Raw genomic sequence first — 24,018 nt, forward strand, 5'->3', positions numbered from 1 at the left:
TACAAGCCAGACTGCTTCAGACCTTTCTCAGATCTTATTAACAACAGATCATGGAGAAGACAGATCTTCCCATTCAGGTACCACTTCAGATCAAAAGATCCATGACCCCTTGAGAACAACAAATACAGATGCAAGCATCACAGGTTAGGCACGTCTTCCTATCAATGTCTTGGAAATGTGAGCTATTTGTCTGGCCTTGTTCCAGTTCAGAGATCAGATAGTGAACTCACATATCCTGATCTGTATGGACAAGGTCGCAGGCAAGACATACGTAAACAAGACCTCAAGGTGGTACAAGGAGGCAACAAGGATACTTACCTGGGAGGAAGGTCACCTAGTCTCAATCAAAGGCATATCCAGTGTCCAGGCAGACTGGCTGAGCAGATAGACCATTTAGCAAGTGGAATAGTCGTTTAAGAAAGATCTCATCTAATGGATAACATCACACTTTGCAACACCTTTCCTGGACCTGTTTGCATCCCAACACAACCATCAACTACCAAGATACATGACAAGGTTTGTTCCACTCACAAGCAGATGCCCTGACATCGCAGTGGCCATTAGGCCTCCTCTATGCATTACCATCCTTACCAGTAATACCCAAACTCCTGAGAAGGATCAAGTAACAGGGAGCGAAGTGCTAGTGATTGCCTCTTGGTGGCCCCGCAGACTGTGCTTTTCCACACTCCAACAGATGGTGATATCTCCACCCCTCATCCTACCAACCTCTCTGGTCACATTACAGCAGGGAATGATTTGGCACTCTCATTTAGACTCGTTCTACTTAACTGTGTGGAAATAGAAAGGAAAATCTTCCTAAGATAGGGATATTCTGGAGAGGTGGCCGACACTCTCCTAGCATCCAGAAAACAGTTCACGGTCAGAATTTTCAATTCCTCTTGGAAAGCCCTCACTCAGTGGAGCAGGAAGAAAGCACTGGACATTTTACACAGCCCTGACCAAACATCCATTTGGACTGGCCAAGGATGCTCCCCTGAGAAGGCTGAGAATGAAGACCATCTTCCTTATTGTGGTCACATCTTCCAGAAGCTCAGACTTAAGCGCACCATCAGTCAGACCTGAACTCTATCTTTCACAACAATAAGGTGATACTTCATACTGTCCCCACCTTTCTTCCAAAAGTTTATTCCAAATTCCATAGGTTGCAAGAGATAAGGCTACCATATTTCTACCTGTACCCTAAATATACTAGGGAAAGGCTCTGACAGAACCTAGACGTCAGAAGGAAGCTCAAGGCCTATCTGCCCCAAACAGTACAAATCAGGAAGTGGACTTAACTGTTCATCAGTGCATCTCCCCTCAATTTGGGGAAGAAAATGTCTTCAGCAGCCGTAGGTGCCAATAACAAAACACACACTATCAAAGCTCACAAAGCTCTCTTCGTAGAGGTTCCTAATGGAATAACAGCTCACTCTGTGAGGAGCGCTGCCACCAATGCAGCATTACAGAGGAACACTTCTGCAAGGCAGCAACATGGTCGTCAATCCCGACTTTAATGAGATGCTACCAATTAAATCTATATTATTCTGCGGACACCACCTGCTGTAGAAAAGTACTGCAGTGCATGATCTTGGACAAAGACCACATCCCACCCAGAAAGTAGAAACTGCTTTGGAAGCACCCAAGATGTCCTCTGCCGCACAGGGAGAACGGACCGTGGGACACTTATTGTGAAGAGTCCTTCTTCTCTGAGGAAAGGAGGACACTCTTGCCCTCCCTGTGTCTTCATCCTCCTCTGCTGCCTCATTCTTCTACCTCCTCCAGGTTATGCTTTATTTACAGTACATGTTAACACAACAGGAGTTTTTTCTCTCAGTATTGACAGTTGCTGAATGATAAATTCAATGTTACTGCTTTGTGGAGTCACCTGAACTGAAGAGAGAGGGTGTCCCGCATGCCAGACAGGAAGAGGAAGAAAATTAGTTCCTGCCTCCCTGATTGGATGGTGGGAATCACTCATGATGTCCTCCTTTCCTCAGAGAAGAAGGACCCTTCATGATAAGTGTCCAAAGGTCCGTTTTCCTCACAAATGCTTAGGGAATATTTCTGGCTGCTTAACAAGCAAGAGCCAGGGCTTGCTTCGTAGGTGGAAGTGGAAGTACTGCAAAGATATTTGCATAGTCCTGTCTTTGGAGCGAATAGGGAATGTAACTCTTTTTGGGATACCTTCTATTCCATTGATGAGAAGAGAACCTCATGGTAAATGTTCTGTTCTCATGGGGTTTTGAATCCTGCTTACAACAGCTGCTTACGAACCTAAGATACCATTTCTGCTTTTGGCTTTGTTGCAGATGACTTGGAATAGGTTGCTGGTGTTTGGGAAATAGGTTGCAGCAATGCTTGAATAGCAGCACCTATAGAGTAATATTATAGAACAGTTCATTCAAGCGGGTCCACCCACTCTAAAGAGATATTCTTGCAGAGTTGCATTTTACCAGCTCTTTATCATCTTGTGCGTAAACACAAAAGCACACTAGAAAGCTGTAAGTTAATGTTTTCTACATGTCTAGCAGATTCCTTTGTGTTTTACTGAAATTTTTAGAAATTAAACCACATCTAGCTTTGTGTTAAAGTATTATTAGCAGGAGTAGCATTTGGGGGTAGCTAATAAAATCAGAAAAAAACAATTTAAGTAACATTATAAACATCTAAAATCTCGAACCCACAAGCATAAAGTATAGTGATAAATATTTATGCAATTAGAGTTAATTAAAATGAACTTTAGACTATGTTAAAACGGGAGGGGAAACCCTGAAAAGTCATTAAGAATTACAACCTCAGCAAGATTTTAAACTTAATGATTCAGAGGGATAGGCGCATATTATATGAAGAGACCTGTGAAAACGTACAGGTATTTATCTGGTACCAGCCAGGTGGACATTTTCTGAAAAGGGAAGTAGGCAAAGCAGGGAGGGAAATACTTTTTACTTATTTACTTACGTACTTCATTTATATTGTGCCTTTCTCACCAGAGGGGAACCAAAAGCAGCTTACATTGCTCTCCTCCATTTTATCCTCACAGCTGCCCTGTGAGTTAAGTTATGCTGAGAGTGTGATGGGTGATATCACCCAGCAAGGCTCCATGGTACAGAGGGGGATTCAAACCTGGGTTTCCCAGATCCTATTACTATACTCTAACCACGGCAATGTAGTATTTTTTTAACAACAGTATTTTAATTGTTTCAACCAGTTCCTCTTGCTACAGATCTTAGTTCCGTGATCCATATTTATTTCAAACATTTGCAGCCCACAAACTATCATTTTGGGTGGCTGCTAAATAAGCAACAGTGGCAAGTCTTCCCATTAATGCTGAATAGCATCTTCTAGTATTTGGTCCAAATGTTTGCTCTGTGTATCTTCTGCACCATGACAACATCACCTTTTTACAACACAGCCTCTGACTCCTCTTCTTGATTGATTCAGATTCCTTTATCTTCTCAGTCGTACTTGTAGCCTGCTTGTATGCATGTGTATTCAGAAACAAGTTTCACAGTTGGGCATAGGCACTGTACTGTTAATAATGATAAACTTTATTATAATACAACTGAAGATCCAAATGCATTGTTCTTCCTTAATTACATCATAAGAAATGTTTATTTTCTCTCAAAAGAGTTTATCTTGCTTCTAGATGATAAAACTTTTTGTTTGATACAGTATTGTTATTTTTCAGTTTTTCCAACAGATTGGAATTAAGATATGCTTAGATATATTGAAATGCATGAACTTGCAACTTCATCTCTAATGTTAGATGTATTTGCAGCTATTGTTTGTATAAAAGTGTAAAGCATTTTACTTCTATATTTTGTATTATATACATAATTTTCTTGCTCTTAAGGTAGTAAACTGAGTTTAGGATTGATGATGGAGTATTGGATATATTTCAATCTCTTCTAGAGTGTTTATTTTTCTGGAGAAAAAATGCCCCTCTGCTTCAGTGGGTTGAATCTCTCAGTCATTTTCTGTGGAAAGGGGCAGAAAAGGTTTCATAAATGCTACCTTCCACTGCAGACTCTACAACTTTACCCACCTTCCACTGTTTCTAACAGTTGCTTGTCAGTCAGAAGCAGCCTTCCAGGGAGTTCAGTGGGCTGCTGCAGGAGGGGAAAGGCAAAAAATTCAGTTCTGCTGATGGAAGAATCTGGCATTGTACATCTCCTGGACATCTTTTGATTATAGATTAGTGATTTTAATCCAAGTTCACTTTGTCCGTGAGAATCCTTGAGGCAATAGCTGATGGTATTCTTATGTGGAACTTTTCTCCAGGTCCTTACAGTATCCAGGGTCAAAGAGTGAAGGTGTACCAGCCAGAGGAGGAAAACAGTTGGGTCTCCGCCATTGTGAGTTGTCAGGATCCCATCTCCCGCCTGATGGAAGTGGTTTTGACTGAGGTGTGAAGCGTTTTTGTTTTTGTTTTTGTTGTGTATGGTTTCCTAATTTCACTTACCTAGGACTCTGATCACATTTTGTCAACTGTGACATCTAATACAGAGTGGGTTAGGCTATGCAGAACCCTGACAATCTCATTGTCTTATGAAAAACAAATTTCTAGCTTTTATATCCTTAAGCAAAAACATGAATATTTTTTTATTTTGTTTCTATTACAGCCATAGAAAAATTAGAACCAGGGTGGAAGATGTAAGTTAGGGAGTGTGGCTTTTTCAGAGCAAGAGTATTATCTCCCTGTTCTTTTATACCATTCAGTATAAAAGAGTACTTATTTTCAAAGTACTCATTTAAAATAATGCAGTTTCACATTTTTCCTATGATAAAATATTTTTTCAGCAAGGGAACCAATATACCTGAGAATCCCAAGTATCCATAGGCTCTCCCACACTGTTGGCTATTACCCGTTTGTGCAGTGCCTCCAAATGAACATAGACATTCATTTGGGCCTCCATCATCCAATATACATCATTCCTTAGCATCCCCACTTCCAGCCGGAGTTGAGCAACCACTTCACTCACCGACTCACCTGATGTATCAGAAGCAGACTCCCCTTCTGAATCTGTTAGCTCAGGCTGCCCCCCTGCAGCCCCTTGTCCAGTTCCAACCAATCCTTCTGCATTGGGCCCACGCAATTCTGCTGAGTCTTTCCAGTCCAACTCGTTCTCTTGCACATCCCCATTTCTGGCTCCTACTCCAGCCATTGTTCTGGCAGCAGGCTTTCCCAAGCGTTGGGGTTCACGTACTCAGAAGTAGAAGATGATCCCTAATAAACTCTCAGAACCTTGCCAGGAAAATTCACAAAAGACTCCACTGGTTGGTTATATGCAGATTTATTGTAAAAATTCCAGTTCATGGTATAACAAAGACTTTGTTAAGAATGACATTATATTTCTAGGCACAGGTACATAAAGTATTAGCCCCCCTCCCTTGAGGGGGTTGGACTGTCTGTGAGAACTGCAATCTCCAAGGTCAGATCTCAGCAGCTCCCTGCACAAACATCCTCAGAGAGGAAGAAACATGCCTCTATTCTACAATGGGGGGGGGGGGATGAGGATGTCAAACTCCAGGCAGGAGCATCTTGACATGGAGAGCTATTTTAATTGATTGAAGAGTGACTGGTCACTCCCAAATAACCTTTTGCCCATCTCTGTAATAGATTGTTACAGTGCTATAAAGATCTAGTAATTGCTGATTTTTTTTAAAGCCTTCCACTGCTTGGTGAGATGGCCATGGGGGCCAAGGCAAACAATATAGTGCTGACATAAGTGACACCTTCAAAAATGCTTGCCCTCCTGTCCAAGTTGCGTTCAAAGGCATTTTGACTTTTACATACCAAAACTGTACCAAACCAGATTTGGAAAAGATCCCAGCAAAGGGTGGGCATGGGGAGGGTTACAGAAGCAGCACAAATTGTGAATGTTGTATGGATGCTGTAAGGAAGCAAAGGGAGGGGCAAAACATCCACATGGAAGCATCCTTAGTGTTCTCTACAAACATTTGTACAAGATACTGCCCAAGAGTTTTTGGAACAGCACTAATGGGTACTCCTTTATAATCTCTTAGCAGTGTTTTCATTTCTCCCTTCAGGAGAAGCAGTGTGACATAGAGGCACGTATTGGGCCCAATACAGGATTTAACGTATGAGGAATGAGAGCAAAGTATGAGAAGTAGAGGCAGAAGGTGACATGACTTAGGAAAAGATAAGACAATCGAAGGGACTTTGGGTGAGCTAAAACTGGTGTATGACCAATGTATGTTACCTATCTTTAATACTATCTTCCCCATGTTTGTTCCTTTCATCGCATAACAATCCAGACTGGTGAGATCAAGTCTGTGGATCCTCGACTGATTCATGTAGTGATGGATAATTCTGCTCTAAATGAGGTACTGTGTTATTACCAGGCCGTGGTATACTGTTATGTTTGTCTGAATGATCTGACCTATTGTAGTGTTTCCCTGGCTTAAACAAGCTTATATAAATTTGAATGTTTTTTTTTGTTTTAGGTTAATTTGAGAATTAAATGTGTGTGTTAGTTCTGGGCAGCCTGTTATTGTGCAGAATGCAGAAGATTTAAATGTGTGTTCTAATGGTTTAAAGCATTAGCTGAGGGGCTAGTTTCCTGAAATGTTCACTGTGATTGACCAGCCTGCTGTAGTGATCTGTGCTATTTATTTATTATAGGGAGGGTTGTTAAAGACAAGCAAATCCTCAAAAGGAAAAAAGAAGAAAGAAAATGTGGAAGGGAAAGATGGACGAAGGAGAAAAAATGCTTCTGATACTGGTTGTGATCATGCAACAAAGAAACTAAAGGAGAGGGGTGACGCAGATAGCAATGGTAGTGATGGAGTTGAGGCAAATAGGGGAGCTTGGAAAGGAAATGTTAGCGGTGACACAACTCTGGATCCAAGGGCCAAGCAGCTGCCTCAGTTTGTTCCTCAAATGAACCGCAATATTCGCTTTGCCACATACACCAAGGAGAATGGCCGAACTCTTGTGGTGCAAGATGAACCAGCGAGTGGTGATACTCCGATACCCTTTACCCCTTTTTCTCCAGCTGCTACCCAAGCTCTTCTGAGTGGAGATGGAAGTCAAGAAACAGCAAAATCCTTAGAGCAGGCTAGCCAAGGCCTGGTGGCTGCCCCAGCAGTAATTACTACAGCTGGACCAACTCCGACTACTGTACGAATCTCTGAAACTAGCCTGTCAGCTGCCACTGGACAAGAAAAGCAGAAAGGGGGTCGTTCTCAGGGCCAAGGAGAAGTAAGTTGCCTGCAGACAGAACAATACTTATCATTTATATACTACTATATATTGTTCAAAGCCCTTCATGTACAATATTTTGTTCTTACTATAGCCTGTAGTGAAGAGAAACCTTTCCCCCCTAGTTTATAGCAGATGCATGGACATGGGTATTGAATACTCAAAATGCTGATTAGTGAACTGGAAGTTATGCCTTATTTTCTGATTAATGTGTGATACCTTTCACTTTGCACACCTTAGACATGGATGCTGGTTTTTATAGAAACTAAACTGGAACTCCAAGCCTCTAGTTCAGAGTGTCTTGTTTCTCTTATTTAAAAAGAAAATTCTGAGAAATTAAAATTGTATGTGAACAATGACAGGGGAAACGCAAATAGAAAGAGATGTAGAAATAAGCACTTTAAAGAGAGAAGCTTGCTTTTATATATTAAGAACACTACTTTTAGAATGGTTACTTCAATATACAGAGTAACATTTCAGTGTTGGAGTTTAGAAATGAGACACATTATTGAACTTCTGAGGCTTTTATTTTTACATTTTGTTCATCTTTGTTCAAATTCTAAGGTTTAGATTTGCAATAACATAATAAACCATAACTTTTTGAAAATTAGTCAGCCTAAATGAATGTAGACATCGTATCATGTTATTGGTAATTTGATTTATATCCTGCTTTTCACCTACAAGGTTCTCAGATTGGCATATAGCATTTTAAAAATACGTTATTGTCTTCTTTCCCCTCTCTGGCTATTTCCAAGATATCAGCTCCTTTTGTAAGTTTAGAATGGCAGTTGCTTGGGTAGTGCATGCTCCAGCCCCCTCTTAGGACTAAACACATTTGATGTTTTGAGAGCCAAGCAGAGAGGAACCAGCTGCTGCTCAGCCTCCAGTGTTGTTCCTTTGGTAAGAGTGGAGCTGAAATTGCTTTGATAGAATAGACTCTCAACAAGCCATAGTGCTTGCATAACAGGAAGATTTATTTTTTGGTATAGAATAGACTGTTAAGAATTGGTGAGGAGTTGGTATCTTGAGGAAAATTTAACAGAGATGGGGAAATACGGTTTGCCTCAAAATATAATATATTATTGTGTTTCAGAATTCCCGGAATTCCATGTTGGCTTCTCCAGGATTTGGAATGGCACACTCAAGTGCTTCCCAGCCTTTGGTGTTCGACAGTGGACGAAACCAATCCAATGGAGTACTGGCTCCAGAAAAGAAGCCAGTTGGATTTCCATTTGGTGGCAGCACTGCTAATGAGGTTCAGAAAGAGTCTGATTTGTCAAAAAACTTGTTTTTTCAGTGCATGTCCCAGAACATTCCTTCCAGCAACTACTTCACTGCCTTGTCAGAGAATCTGGCTGATGAACCAGCTAGTGAGGACTCATTAAAAAAATGTTCAGAGAGCCTGAGTTTAGGTGTTTGCAAAAATAAAGGTCTTGCAGGAGAACCTAGAACTGGGACTCAACCAGGGAGTTCTGTGGACCGGAAGCTGCCAGTGGAATCTATGCCCACACTCACGCCAGCTTTTTCACGAAATCTCTTGAGTACTCGACCTCCAGATAATCATGAGAATCTTTTTTTGCAACCCCCAAAACTGTCACGAGAGGAACCCTCAAATCCTTTCTTGGTATTTGCAGAAAAATCAGAACTCAGTCCTTTCAGTAGTTTTGCATCTTCATCTCAGCCAGGAGCATCTACTACTTCCTCTTCGGTTCTTGGTTCCAAGGCTGCTTCTGGCTGGCCAGATTTGCACACCTCAGCGGAGACTCTTGCTAAAAAGAAAAGTCTGTTTATAACAACTGATTCCTCCAAGATCATGCCCAGTGCTCCTAGCTCAACCCTCTTTGCTAGTGTACAGAGCTCATCTGCTCTGGGGAATGGCCGTTCCAGCTCGCCTATCAGTAGCCTGACACAACCTATTGAAATGCCCACACTCTCCTCCAGTCCAACAGAAGAAAAGCCATCTGTGGGGCCTGGGCAGCAGGACAATCCTCTTCTGAAAACTTTCTCTAATGTGTTTGGAAGACATCCAGCTGGCTTTTTCTCTTCACAGGCAGATTTAGCTCAGGAGAACAAAGCCCCTTTTGAAACTGTGAAAAGGTTCTCTCTTGATGAACGGAGCATGCCATCTAAGCAGGATTCCGATTCCAGCACCAATAGCGACCTCTCGGATATGAGTGATTCTGAGGAGCAACTGCACACCAAAGCTTGTCTGAAGGGAATCCCAGAGCATCTGATGGGGAAACTGGGTCCCAATGGCGAGCGAAATGCTGAACTACTAATGGGCAAGGGAAAAGGAAAGCAAACTCTGAAGGGCAGGCCTCGCACAACCCCCCAGAAAGGTGACAGTTTTAAACATAGACTTTAGTCTTATTGGGAAAGCTGAAGCTGGGACACTTGATTTTTTTTACACATCATCTGTATGTTCAACCATGGAATGCATATCCTTGCATTGATCTCTCTTCTGTGTATCTAGCCAGCCAAGGCATCAGAGACAAAAATGTTCAGTTAAGAACATTTGTTAAGAACAATTAAGTTCTTAAGGTAGCACATTTTGTAGAAAGATAAATTTAAGAGGCAAGGTTAATTAAGACCATTAGTGACTAGATATTTTGGAGAGGAAAAATGGTGCTATCTGTTGTCTTGATCTCTAATAAGACTAAATTCTGCAATCAGGAAACCCAGATGCTCAAACTGAATTATGAAAGCTTTTGTTTACTTTTTTTTCCCCATTCTGTTTGCAGAAATGGAAATTACTTGGCAGGAATTTAGCTTGTAAATAGGGAAAGACTTCGTGCGAAGGCAGTAAATGTGTAGGGATATGAAAAAGTAAGATTGTGAATGAACATGAAAAGGGTCAAGGTCATGGGCCAAGTGTAGAAAGAAATATTTAATTGTATAAAACTTGCTAGACTATTTCTAGTGCTTCATATCAGTTCATAAACAAAACTGATAAGAAAGATTAACGTAAGAGTTTCTCCAATAAAGAATGATAAATGTATCATTCTGTTAGAACACCTTGGCAGTTATTGTCCTACTTTACATTTTTTTCCAGACATTCCTCTTCACCCAAACATGCTAAATATATGTTTGCTTGTTTAAATACTGAGATTCTTTGAGTGTTCAAAGCAAGTGAAATTAAAAAAAAAATTCCAAAAAAGCCCAGTTCTGCTCCCCAGAAGAATAAATCAAACTACTATGTAAACTGTGGCGTTAGTCTAAAGGCCTATCTATATCATATTGAGGACCAATAAGTGCCAGACCTTTAGGCCCTTTTCACATACTTGTTAGCACTTTAGGAAAGTTACAGAATTGTGTGGGATGTCATTCCATACAGTATCACAGAACCATGCATAAGAGAAGCTTGTGGACTGAATGATTTGTGTTCATGGCATTGTATGTGTTATGACTATCATGACAAGATGTTAAGTGTTTTCAGTGAGTGTAGAATTTCAATTTTAACAGAAGGCAGCCAAATTTTGTTCTTTAACATCAGATTTAAGCAGGAGAAAAATTCTCAACTTTGTAATGTGAGAACTTTGCAAAAAGTTTGGGGGAAATAATGTGCTATTAGGCTTTTTAAAATGCTTACTTGCCAAACTCTTTTTAACTTGAGAGTTCAAAGAGCTGTCTCCTCTGTAATATCAGATGAGAAGAAACTTAAAATGCATGCACAAAACATATCTCCTTGGATTTGCCCTTTACTTGCCCACCTTCCACAAATTCTGATGTGCCTTAAACAGCACCAACAAATAGTATGATGGATATAATTCATTCCCTAACAGTTACGCTACAATTTTTATTGATGACGCCAGATTCCCAAAGTCATGTGGGAGCATCGTTAGTCAGTAGGTATAAAATTGTTGGAAGAAAACTCCCGACTGCTTGTTGCAGTTTCTTCACAATAACAAAAAGTTCCTATTCTCAGAACCTGTAGTTCACACTACACTGTGTTTAGTTTTGCAGTGGTCCCTCACCATTACATATGTTGCTTGTGTGTGTTCATATTTTTTAGATTTCTCACTAATTTTTTTCACAAATTCAAGGACCTAATTTGTTCCCAAAAAGGTCTGCTTTTGTTTTTAGATGAAGGCAAAAATGCGTGCTTTTTCTTCACATGTTAAAAACCATTGGCTTTCTGATTTTTTTAAAGTAGACAAAAATTGTTTACAGCTGTTCTGGGCCAAAATCCAAATCCAAAAAACAATCCATGTAATACTTTTTATTTAGGATCAACTAAAATGATACTAAACAGTTGTACCGACCCAGACCTGATCCCTACAACAGTATACAAACTTTTGAGTTCTCTAGAACTCTTCCTCAGGCTGGATGTTATAAAATAAATAAGATGTGGTAGAAGAAAGAAAGATGTTTCAGACCATTTTTTAAAAGGTCTGTTCTCACAACCATCCCTGTGCTCATTGGACATGGGCAGGTAGATATACAGTGGAGCCTTTGATGTCAGGTTGCACTCTAGTTCCTCTGAGCAAGAAAAAAAATAGTGTCTCTTCATAGCAGTTACAAAGTTCAGTAGACTTCCTTTATTTATTTATTTATTTATTTATATTTCAATTTATATACCGCCCATCCCCAGGGGCTCTGGGCGGTGAACAGTTGAAATCGATAAAAACAAGAACTAAAATCAATATACAAACAATAAAACAAATTAACAAAGTGCAGTGGTGGGGAGAACCTTGTAATCCTTGTAATCTCTCTGACACCAAGCCAGATTCAAAGATCTCTAGTGGTGCCAGAGCAAAGGGAATTACTTGGTAGTTACTGTATTAACAGTTTATAACAACCAGCAAGTCTGAGGAAGCATTCTGGAGAACTCAAATGCTTGTGGGCTGTTACGTGTAATTTTGGTTTCTGAATTGTGGTTGTCTTTTAAAGACCTTGGATAAATAATGAGACCTGGTTGCTGACAGAAAAAACTTTCATTTGTGAATTGAATGGAACCTTAGAGATCGCTTGAAATGTACAGTTGCCTCTCTCTTAAAACTGTTTACCAACCAATCACACTTCAGGCTCTATAGGGAAAGATGGGATCAGGGTCACAGCCACAGAAGCAAAATGCACTCAGTCAAAGAGGCCTCAGGAGTGTACTGGCTTTGTATCCAGTATGATCTACTCATTGCAGAGTGGAACGTTTCTGCTGCAGCCCAATGAGCTTCCCAAAATTTTGGTCTTGGGGTCAGCAGACCTTAAGCAACAGCCCAAGGGCCAAATTAAATGTCTGAAGTAGGAGTGGCAAATCTGTAGAAACCACTCCCTCCTCTTCTGATGAAACTGTCCTTAAATCTTTGGAATTGCATGGTTGGATACTAGCCGAAGCTTACATTGTACTTGCCTGAGAAGAGTTCTCCAATAAGGATAATCAGGCCCTATGCGGACAAGTTTGAGAAGAACCTGAATGGGGTCATGCCTGTCACCACTCTTGCCTGATGATCACATATTGGACATGGCTTTGATCTGGCAGTCATTTCCAGGGATTGAAGGGGTTTCCATCTGTGGATTCCCACCCACCCCTCCAGCTGCATTAAAAGTGCTCTCTGGGGCAAGCCCTCAGGAAGAGCATAAGGAGGAATTAGAGATAATTACACACTTCCTTCCGTTGATGGAAATCCTCCATGGGATTTAAGTCTACATTGTTTTAGGAACCTGTTTTCTCAAAGGCTGGATCAGTGCAGTCTGATTGTGTGTGAACATGGATGAGACCTGAATGCATTGGCCTTTATGCTAATATCCTATTCAGTGTAAAAATGTCAGGCTGCCACAATCCCACTCCTCTGTGCATAGTCTTTCACTGTCAGGTGCAGCCTTCATGAAATACAATCCCCATGCAAGGGTCAAGCATAAATGCTTCTTGGAAAATGTTTTTTCCTCCAAGTTTATTTGAAATGCTTTTGTTACTGTTTTGTTTCATAGTTGGCCAGTCTGTACTAAAAGATGTAAGTAAGGTGAGAAAGCTGAAGCAGTCTGGAGAACCATTCCTCCAAGATGGATCGTGCATCAATGTAGCCCCTCATCTGCACAAGTGTCGAGAGTGCCGGCTAGAACGTTACCGAAAGTTCAAGGAGCAGGAGCAAGATGACTCCACTGTGTCCTGTCGGTTCTTTCACTTCCGCAGGTAATAAAACTCTTCAAGATTGTCTTGTATGTATTGGCTTATTTGCTAAAGATTCTCTTGCCTTTTTATTTCTGACAGAAACATAAGTAATTTCATATTTTTATGTGCACACATACATTACTGACAGCTACATTTCTTGCTATTGCTTCTTTGAGCTGCTTCATACAGGCTGATGAATCTTACCTATGAATTTGCAGCAGCAAATAACACATTTATCACAAGAGGATGGTGCCAACATTTTGGAAGTTTAATGTTCTTTTTCATTGGTAGAAAAGCTCCTTATCTTACTCTTGTCCTCAGGTGCTGGGATATATTCATGAAAAGTGTGGAGAGTTAGAATATTAAAAGTTTAAGGTTGCATGTTGTAAAACTAATATAAAAACAAAATTAAAATATAATTTTTAAAAAAGTTTAACTCATCAGGGAGGACGTGGTCAAACAGTGAAAATGTAATCAAATAGGCCTAGAACAAGTTTGGTTGGAGTGCCAGATATTTTCATAAAAACTGTGCTGATAGATGTACCTATCTGATAGTCTTAAATTGCACCTCTCGAAATGTGAGTCTGTTTTCTGTTGTCTCCACTTATATTAGCGCAGTTAAAAGAGCTGGTGTTTTAAGACCATGAGTTATATACAATTCTTATGTGCTGCTGGTAGAATAACACTTCCGCCAGTCTGAGTGTTGGGGGGGGGGATTTTTTCCAGATTTTTCTCTTCACTGCAGACCCCCCATATCACGCTTAGTGCTGTTCCAAAGCCTGAGGTGGATCAGTGGGTTGCTGCAAGAGCAGGGAAAGTTCTACAAGGAGAGTTTTGTTTGGTACAACCCATTAGATTATTACTTTGAGAGGTAACAGTAATTTTTACTGGAGGGCAGTATTTCTCCTTCTTGCTTATATAAGGTATGCAACCTCATCTACATGGTACAGGAGCAAGCAAAATGTATGTAGAATGTCTTTTTATATCAGTTCAAAAATTGAAGTTCGTGCACCATAGATCTTATTAACTCAGACCTCCCCAACACAAATCCTAGCAGTCAAGTAATATTTGAATCAGATGGCAAAGGTTCATTTTTCTCGTCTCTCCCTTCCCCTTTGCTTGTTTTTTTATAGCTGCTTAAAGCTAGAAAGTGCAGCTTGCTCCTGGAAATGAGTGGAAAGTAGTTTACAGTTCTGTGAAAATTACTTATTTAAAACATTTCTGTGACTCCTTTTCACCCAGTTCAGGGTCTGCAAAATTACATTCATTGAACCAGCAAAGCCCTTCAGAAGTATTTAAAATGGAATTCCATTCTAGCACCTAGTGAAGATCAATCATGCTAATTTCAGCTTTCAAGAACACTCTCTTGGATTGTGATGAATATACAGTGAGTAGGTGGTAGGTAGTATGGACTTTAACGAGCTAGTTTTCTTCGGTTTCAGATTGATATTTACTCGGAAGGGTATACTACGAGTGGAGGGATTCCTGAACCCCCAACAGAGCGATCCTGATGCTATGAGCTTGTGGATTCCATCTTCTTCCCCTGCAGAGGGCATTGACCTTGAGACCTCTAAGTATATCCTGGCCAATGTTGGGGACCAGTTTTGTCAGTTGGTTATGTCTGAAAAGGAAGCAATGATGATGGTTGAACCACACCGTAAGCTGCTATTCTTTAAACGATTTGTACATATATGTTTGTATGAAATGATTACTGAAGGAATAATTTACTCTAATTAAACCATTGGGAACTGTTTTATGATAACTTAGACAGTTGGTCAGCCTAATACAGTGTAATCTATTCTGTTGGTATCAGTTCTCTTGTAGATGCCAGCCACTGAACCTGGGATCTTTCACTTGCAAAGCATATGCTCTGCCATTAAGCCATGGTTCCTTCTTTAAATAGCTAATGGGTCTGTCCTGGTGCAGGATGGGGGTGAGAATTGTTCTTTGCTCTCCTCTAAGGAGGAGTTTGTACTTTTTTATATCACTACTTTGCATCATTTGTGTGTTTATGAACGTATGGTTTCAGGTCTGGAAAGCCAGCTTAGTCATAACAGCAAAACTAAGTATCAAAATCTGTCTGCCATGGGGGCTTATGAACAGAACTTTATCATTTCCACCTTGCTGTGCTAGCCTTCTCTAGAGGGAGTCCGTGGGGGAACAATTCCACACTGGGAATAATGTGGGGAGACGCAAAGAGTTTGCTGTGGGAGAGTGGAATTGGCAGAAAACTTGTGCAAGCAAAAGTGCTGCTTGTGTGAGCAGAATAAGGTATAGAATTGAAACTCTTTTAAAGTGAAGCAAATCCAGATGGCTTATACAAGATAACCAGTGAAATCACTAGAGGAAACATTTCTTCTGCAGTGCCATATTGACATTATAGGGTGCTATGTAACTGAGTATCAGTAATCTCCTCCACTGCATCTTATTCTAATATATAATGTGATATTTTAAAATCAGTAGTAAAACACATTATGCTAGTATCTCCATGGTATAGATTACTCTGAATCCATCCCAGAGATCCGGGCGGGCAGATATATGTATACATTCTTTTTCAAGTGTTTCTCAACTGTAGTCCCTTCTGTCATCATCCAGACAGACACTTCTAAACCCTTCCAAGTTTAAAATATATGATATATAATCCATCAAAGTATACACATATTTGAAGGTTTCTTTCTTCTTTATAGAGAAAGTGGCCTGGAAAAGAGCTGTTCGTGGTGTGAGGGAGATGTGCGATGTATGTGAAACAACAATGTTCAATATTCATTGGGTTTGTCGCAAATGTGGCTTTGGGGTGTGTCTGGACTGTTACCGTCTCAGGAAAAACCGTCCACGCAGTGGTAAGTACTTGTCCAGGAATGCTATAAAAGCTTGAAATGGTTTACTGCATTAGATGCATCAGTCAGGAGCAAAGAGATCCTGCTTTCTAATAAATAATGAGGAGGTCTCTTGTTTGGTTATTGAGTTTTCCTTATGGCACAGAAAGGGGTTTTTGAACCTTGACAGGGCCTGATATGTTCCTGTGAGAGAGTAACTTCTGAACAGACCCTCAGAAGGCCTAATGATCGATCCAGTACAGCAGTGCTTATTCATACATAGTTTTGCATTTCCTAAACTGTTCTTCACCAGTAATGACGATCCTTGTGCTTTTTTACTGGATGTAGACCATTTCAGTGCTGGGAAGATAAAATATAAAAGTCTTTCACTGGGGGAATTGTTTCATCTTGTTATGCTATTTCTTGAGAATATTCCCGTTCCCTATCTCTTTGGTAAAGAGGAAAGTGAACATATTCTTGTTTGGGGCAGGGTATTCCATCTGTTAAGCAGCAATATGGAGAGCTTGGTGAAAAGTAGATATGGATATGCAGATATTATTTTGAAGAGAGGATTGTGCAGTTTTATGCAGTTTTGTTATTAAAATATTGTGCTCACCCAACCAAGGGTTGGCATTTTTTGCTTTTATATTAATCTGAAGCCACTGTAATAGTGTAATATATGAATGTTTAGAAAGGTAAAAGGTTTGATTCTTTCGCTTTCAGAGACAGAGGAGATTGGTGATGAAGAGGTGTTCTCATGGCTGAAGTGTGCAAAGGGACAATCTCATGAACCAGAAAATCTCATGCCAACACAGATAATTCCTGGCACAGGTGATACTTAGTTCACTTTTTGTACACTGTCTCTTCATTTCTGATCTCTCTTCACCTATAGAGGTGAAATGTACTTGCACAGGTCACAATCTCATTGTGACCTTTTTTAAGTTTCTAAAGTTAAGGCAGCCATCACAGCAGTTATTATCCAGTGTTAGTCTCCTTGTCTGATCTAAAATCCAGCTGTATGAATACACTCAGTGCTCTGGTGACAATGGAAGTCTAGTCTAGAAGACTAGAGTCTTTATGATTTTTGCTGCAAGTAGAGATATACTAAGGGTAGTATTCTGTGATCTCATTGCACTGTGGACGCAGACTTGTACCCATCCTCCTCCTTCCCCCACCAACCCTCTGGATCTCCGCACGGCTAAACATGGGAGTTCATATACAAAAAGTGATGCTGCCTAGAGAAGTGCAGTGAGGAGTAGGAGTGTGCAGCAAAAAAAAATCGGTATTATCAGGAATACCATAGATATTCAGTATTCCTGGTATTCGGGACCAGGAATTCGGAATTCTGAATATATTTGGCTCCATTATTCCCTGTGGGGAAATCTTTTGGGGAGTCTATTTTTCAAGCAGACTACACCAAAATTAAAGGGAACCTAGTCCTGCCTGACGCTCCCACCACCCCACCCCCAAGTTTTAAGTGAATTGGGCTAAAGGGTCAAATTCTTCAGGCCCCCTGAACAAGATCCCCCCAGCCACTCTTCATTTTTTTCCTATAGGCTGAAAAATCCAGGGCTGTCTCCAGGATGCAGGAAGCTTTAGCTAACACACTACAGCAACCAATGACCAAAAGCTTCCCAATGCAAACAGAACTAACAAAGCTCAACAGAACCAACATCAATCCACATAATTGTACCAGAACCAGTGTCAAACTAGAGAATCCCCTTAGAACCAATCTGAAGCAACGGGCACTGTTACAGACCCAACAGAACCAGTGTCACTCAAAGATGCCAGGCAGAACCCAAGGCCAGTGCAAGTCCACCATAACTAATGTCAAACCAGAAAAGCCCAACATCCAACCTAGCAAGCTAGTAGTACTAAGGCAGCAGCAAGACCTGCAAGTGGCATATGGCAAGCAAGCAACACACACATGCACACAGTAGTGTTGTCTCCCTCCCCCCTCCTCTTGTTGCCTGGGAAGCCTGCAAAGTGGGGGAGGGACAAGCTGCTGCGACCTTTAAAATATGATTCCCAGATATTCCTGAATACTCAGTGAGGTAAATACTGAATATCTGAATATTTTCCAGTATGCCAGCTATATCTGGATATACCTGAATAATTCAGGTTAGTTATTTTGCGTGGTGGGTGGTGGTATATCTTTGTTATTCCTGAGCTGCATCGCACACACCTAGTGAGGAGAGTGAACCAGGTGAAATCATCCCATTTTCCTTATCCTTCAGTGGTGTTTTTTTGGCCGAAGAGCAGCTGCCCCAGACCATGTGGTTTTTTTATTCGTGCAGGTCCCATGACCTCAAGCATCTGTGAGTGCAGTAGTGCTCATATTTCATAGGATTCAGCCCTAATATTTGCATTTTAAAATTCAGATTTTGTTACAGAGTTTATTAACCAAAATATCTTAACTTTCCAGCACTCTATAATATTGGAGACATGGTTCATGCAGCACGTGGTAAATGGGGAATTAAAGCTAACTGCCCATGTATTAACCGGCAGAACAAATCTGTGCTGCGACCTGCTGTCACTAATGGGATTTCACAGGTATGTACATTTGGAATCTGGCTGGGAATATATGCTTGTGATCCTGGTAGAACTTGTACACTGGATGCATTATTGCCCAGGCTAGTGGCTTTAAAAGAACTATGAAGAGTATTTTATGTATGACATAATAGTTATTTGCTGTGTAGCAATTGCACCACGCAGTTTGATTTTTTAAATCGGAGACATCCATCTGGCCTCCACCAGGGCCAGGGCTTTTCTGCCCTGGTGCCTGCCTGGTGGAACGCTGTCCCACTGGAGATCCAGGCCCTGCGGGACCTATTACAGTTCCACAGGGCCTGTAAAACGGAGATTTTCCACCAGGCCTTTGGCTGAGGACCAGAGGGTGTTCCCCCCCTTATTCCATCTAAGATCACCACCTATTCTATGACTACCCTCGGCCATGTGTTTTGCCCACATGCTATGACCTATGCAGGTTTTCGATCAGTATCTAAAGTAGCCTGTGTATAATGAAGTCTGGAGTATTTTAGTGACAGTTTTAAGTGTGTTTTTATAGTTGGTGATTAACTTACTGTATTTTATTGATGATGTAAGCTGCCCTGAGCCCATTCATGGGGAGAGTGAGATATAAATCAAATCAAATCAATAAATAATAATAAATTACTTTTCAGTTAGTAATAGAAAGGCAGGCTGTGTGTAGCGTTTACTAATTAGCCTGTAGGTAAAGGTAAAGGTAGTCCCCTGTGCAAGCACCGAGTCATTACTGACCCATGCAGGGCGGGGGGCGGGCAGGATTGCATCACGACGTTTTCTTGGCAGACTTTTGTTACAGGCTGGTTTGCCATCGCCTTCCCCAGTCATCTACACTTTACCCCCAGGAAACTGGGTACTCATTTTACCGACCTCGGAAGGATGGAAGGCTGAGTCAACCTTGAGCGGCTACCTGAACCTGGCTTCTGCCAGGATCGAAGTCGAATCATGAAGAGAGCTTGGGCTGCAATACTGCAGCTTACCACTCTGTGCTGCGGGGCCTGTACCTTTTTATATTTCTGTTGATTTTTAAGAAGGCGTCTGCCATTGTGCTTACCAGGAGGATAATACACAAATGTTGGTGAAAACCTTTGACATTTAAAGCAGTCGTTCAGAATTCTGGGTACCTTAGGGTTAGTGTGTGAATGCAGAATCTAATACTTGGAGTAGAATTTAGTATTCTGAGAACGTGTAACTCTTTTGTGAAGTTTCAAGCAAGTTTTCACAGAGAATCTGGGAGGGTGAGCAGTAACTTGCAGGGGCATAGGCTCCTCTTTGTGTCTTCCTATCTTCCCGAACTCACTCACTTGTATACCCCTCCACCCAAATTTTCTCTTTATCTGCTGTATTGTCCTTGCCAAAAATTGTTGTTCTTTGAATATTCTTGTCAGGTTTTCTCCCGGGCGCTGCTGCATTGGGAGCCGGGGTACCTGGCTTTGGCACCGGGATGCCACTAGGGATCATGCAGGGTCCCGCTTTGTGGAAGGAGGGGAGGTATACATCACCCATGCATCCTCTCAAGCCACCAGCAAGCCCGCTCAACCTAGCCCTGCTCCTGTGTCCACCTTCCTCCTTCATCTCCATCGCAGCCTTCTTTCCTCGCTCACTCCTTTTTTCCACCCAACCTCCAACAACTCCTACTCCACTCCTCTTACACAACCCACCCTGCCCTCTGGGTGGACTGCCCTTTTATCCTTTCAGCCTTTCCCTGCTCCACCTGTCAACCACGCCCTCCTCCTGCCCTCTAACCATGGCCCTGGCTGGCTCAGGCAGCTGCACCTGTGTTTGCTCAGCTGGAAGCACTGGGCCAGCACCGCTGTGTCTTCTTGGCTGGCTGCCAATTTCTCCTGCTGAGCTGACTGCTAGAGGCAGGCACAGTTAAGTCTCCTTGGCTGGCTGACAAGCTTCTCCTACAGAGTGTCTCAGGCAGCTTCACCTGGGATTTTGTTCCTGGTATCCCCTGGACCAGGCTATTGCCTTCTAGCTGGGCTGCAGGCTGGGGCATGGCTCTGAGCTGATGTGGCTGCCTTTCCTCCCTGGCCGGTAAGGTTTCTGTTTGGTTAGCTGCTGGCTGGCTGTCCCCACTGCCTTGGCCCTCTCCCTCTGTTCTGGCCCCCTCTGGGTTGACCCTGCTCTCCCTGCCTGGCCTCCTAGACTCCCACTGGAGGGTGGGACTAGCCGGCCTCCACCTGCCCCTTTTAACCCTCTGAGGCGTTGGTGCTTCTTTCCCTCCCTCCTGTGTAGGTAGGTTCTGGCTCTGGGTGTCTGCTGGGGCAGCAGGGCAGCTGTCTCTCAGCTACCTCCCGTCCCCTCCTCCCGGCAAGTCCGGGGGCTGCGCCTCAGACCCCGGACAATTCTGAAGTTGGTCTCATTTATACGTAAGGTATAAACCACCCAATTATCTGGGGACTGGAATAGAGTTTTCCTGTTTTTTGGCTCAACTATTTTTAGTTATTATATATTAATTCATTTGTATGACATATTTCAGCTTTTTAGTGGTCAAACAAATGTTATGACTAGACATCTAAATACAGTCTAGTTACAACCAGTTTTAGTATTAGCACAAACCTCTTTTAACTTTTCACTGATTTAACTGTTTTTAAAACAATGCTTGAAAAACCATATTTTAACTGCTTTTGTGTATAACTGTTTCAGCAGCTACCCAGTATGAATCCTGGGGTATCAACTTCTGGAAATGAAAGCACATTCTCTAGTGGGACAGGGACAGCAGAGGGAAGGCAACTAGAAACTAATGAAGTTCCTAAGTCTGAATCTACAGAGGGCAAAGCTGCGGAACCTGTAAAGACAGATGCCTTAGCAACCAGCAGCAGTAGTGAGACAAAACCTACTAAATCACTGTGTCCAGAAACCAGTCCCTCTTCAGCATTGCACTGGCTTGCAGATTTAGCAACACAGAAGGCAAAAGAAGAAACAAAAGGTACGTTGCAAGAAAAGTTCAGAATTTTTTTTCTAGGAGCCTGATTATCATCCTTGAGAGAAGAGGTGCTTTGAGATTGAAAATCTGGAAGACTAAGGGCACTTCTAGAAGTAGGCGTTTGTGTCATGGCACATTGATTCAGCATTCCTGTTTGCCATAATCCATAAAAGTGCTCTGCCTGACCTTTGCTAACCTGGAAGGGGAACTAGTTTGGTCAGTATGGAGTTGCACTATCCAAAAAATAGTTGAGTTGTGCAAAAGTTCTTCATCTAGTTGGATTTTCCCTATTGCAGTAAATCAGATGTAGTGGAAAATACCTTCTCAGTTCAGCCCATTTTGTCCGTAGAGGTAATGTACTTGCTGTGTGAAGCAGTTCACCCAAGCATTTCTTCATAAAGATAATACATAGTACAACCTTTAAGGGGCAGAGGGTTCCCAGTGTAATCTACCATATACACATTCTTGCATACTGTCTCATTTTTAGCACACTTCAAATGCCAAGATAAATGATGATTGCTTCACTGATTGCTCTGTGCAACTGCTGGCAAGCTTGCTAATGCTAAAGGGATTAATTCCTTAAGGAGTGGAGAGTTCAGAGTATTTTTAACAGGCTGCAGCACTTCATAAAAATGAAACAATGCTTGATTTTAGGTTGATTTAATATACAGTATATGTTTATATATTTCACAACTGTTAGTATTATGTAATGGGGGGGTCAAGGGTGGGGGGAGGAAATTTCCATGGCTGGTTGCAGATTTGGTAAACAAACAGCAGTACTGCACATGGCCAACACTGAAGTATTGAATTCATTTTTGCTTCTGCTAGACTGACAACATACATTTTAGCTTTACTGTAGTTTAAACACTTCTTCAAACCAGATGAGTAAGATTTAAACTGTCTTGGCACTTGTGTGAAGTTGGGAATTGATTTGATGACAACTGCTTGGTTTGCACATTGATATGTTCTTATGGCTGTCTTCTCTTAATGTGTTCAGTGAGTTGCCGTATGAGTGAGTCATATATGGGAGTAATTAGAAATGCTTTATTAAGTCTGGAAGCCTTGTGTCCCAACCAATTTAAACTGATAGCAGCTGGAGCATAACTAAGCTCTTGAAGGTCACATACAAGGCTGTGGTCCTTTGACATTCAGGCATTTCTTTCTAAGCTGGTTGGAATAGTTGTTGTAAAGAGTTTTGCTATGACTGCATGAATTACGTCAACAACTGAACAGTAACAAAAGATGTAAATTACTTATTCCTGTGGTGTTTTCTTTCACCGTTCTTTACCTTGAGCTTGCTATTCTAGTCAAATGAGACAAATTAAAAGTAGTAATCTGTGTTGGTTAAGTTTTTCTAATGGTAATTTCTTTATCCTAGATGTTCTGCCTTTCTGTACAACTATTTAAGTGCTGTCATGGTGTGACATACTTTAACAATGTCTTCCCTCTGTGGGTACTGTCGTGCTTTACAGATGCAGGGTCACTAAGGTCAGTGCTCAATAAAGAATCTCAGTCACCTTTTGGATTGGATTCCTTCAACTCCAGTGCAAAAGCCTCCCCTCTAACTCCAAAGCTTTTTAATAGTCTCTTACTGGGTCCAACTGCCTCAAGCAACAAAACAGAAGGTTCTAGTCTTCGTGATTTGCTTAACTCTGGGCCTGGAAAGCTGCCACAGGCACCACTTGATACAGGGATCCCCTTTCCTCCTGTATTTTCTGGAGCTTCCACAGTAAGTAATATTTTTCTCCTCTGTGCTCAGTAGCAGAATATCCTCTGTTCTGAGTTATTTTTCAGTGGGACAAATTATTAGCATTTCTAGTGTGTTTTCTCTGAACTGGATACTTCATTTAAAAATGTAAAATGTGGGACTGATGTAAAGCCTGGTATTAATACATTGTTGTTCATGTGCACTCAGTTGTCATAGGTATCATCTGCTTTTTCTCATTTCCTGAAAGCAGCTCATCTTTCAGGATGTGGTTTAATTTCCTGCAGGAATCAGGAAAAAATATTTATAAACTAAAATATTTATACTCTGTATTTCCTCTTGTCTCAAGGTGGATTACAAGTAGCTATTAAAACATTACAGGTTAAAATCAAATAAAACCCCAGATACCTCCTCCCCAAAGTTGTCTGCTGCTCATACCCCATCAAAAGTCCAGGCAAGTAAGTTGTGCTTTGTAATATTTTCAACAAGGAGGCTTCCCTCATCTCTTCAGAGAGCCCATTCCAGAATGTGGGGGCTGTGAAGGAAATGACCCAGGCTGTGGTCGATGCTAAGCAGGCAACCACAAATGAGGGAACAGCCAGTAGGTGGCAGTCTGAAGATCTTAACTGGAGCATGGAGGAGATGGTCCTTCAGATATATGGGCCCCAGACTGTGGAGAGCTTTAAA

The 24,018-nt window shown here is 41.5% G+C and overlaps 1 protein-coding gene across 3 annotated transcripts in view; it reads left to right on the plus strand.

The window, feature by feature from the left end:
* Positions 1–24,018, plus strand: part of KDM3B (lysine demethylase 3B) — a 64,373-nt gene that overhangs the window by 15,148 nt on the left and 25,207 nt on the right. For 2 of the 3 annotated variants that reach the window (XM_054976837.1, XM_054976839.1), the window contains exons 5-15: positions 4,285–4,409; positions 6,283–6,351; positions 6,650–7,228; positions 8,322–9,567; positions 13,154–13,355; positions 14,777–14,991; positions 16,022–16,174; positions 16,874–16,981; positions 18,576–18,703; positions 21,347–21,629; positions 23,099–23,355. In XM_054976837.1, the coding sequence (XP_054832812.1) occupies positions 4,285–4,409; positions 6,283–6,351; positions 6,650–7,228; positions 8,322–9,567; positions 13,154–13,355; positions 14,777–14,991; positions 16,022–16,174; positions 16,874–16,981; positions 18,576–18,703; positions 21,347–21,629; positions 23,099–23,355 (3,365 nt within the window). The remainder of the gene's footprint in view (positions 1–4,284; positions 4,410–6,282; positions 6,352–6,649; positions 7,229–8,321; positions 9,568–13,153; positions 13,356–14,776; positions 14,992–16,021; positions 16,175–16,873; positions 16,982–18,575; positions 18,704–21,346; positions 21,630–23,098; positions 23,356–24,018) is intronic. The other variant, XM_054976838.1, reaches the window with a different exon arrangement.

The sequence above is a fragment of the Eublepharis macularius genome, chromosome 4 (assembly GCF_028583425.1).
Source record: "Eublepharis macularius isolate TG4126 chromosome 4, MPM_Emac_v1.0, whole genome shotgun sequence".
In the NCBI taxonomy this organism is placed as follows: domain Eukaryota; kingdom Metazoa; phylum Chordata; class Lepidosauria; order Squamata; family Eublepharidae; genus Eublepharis; species Eublepharis macularius.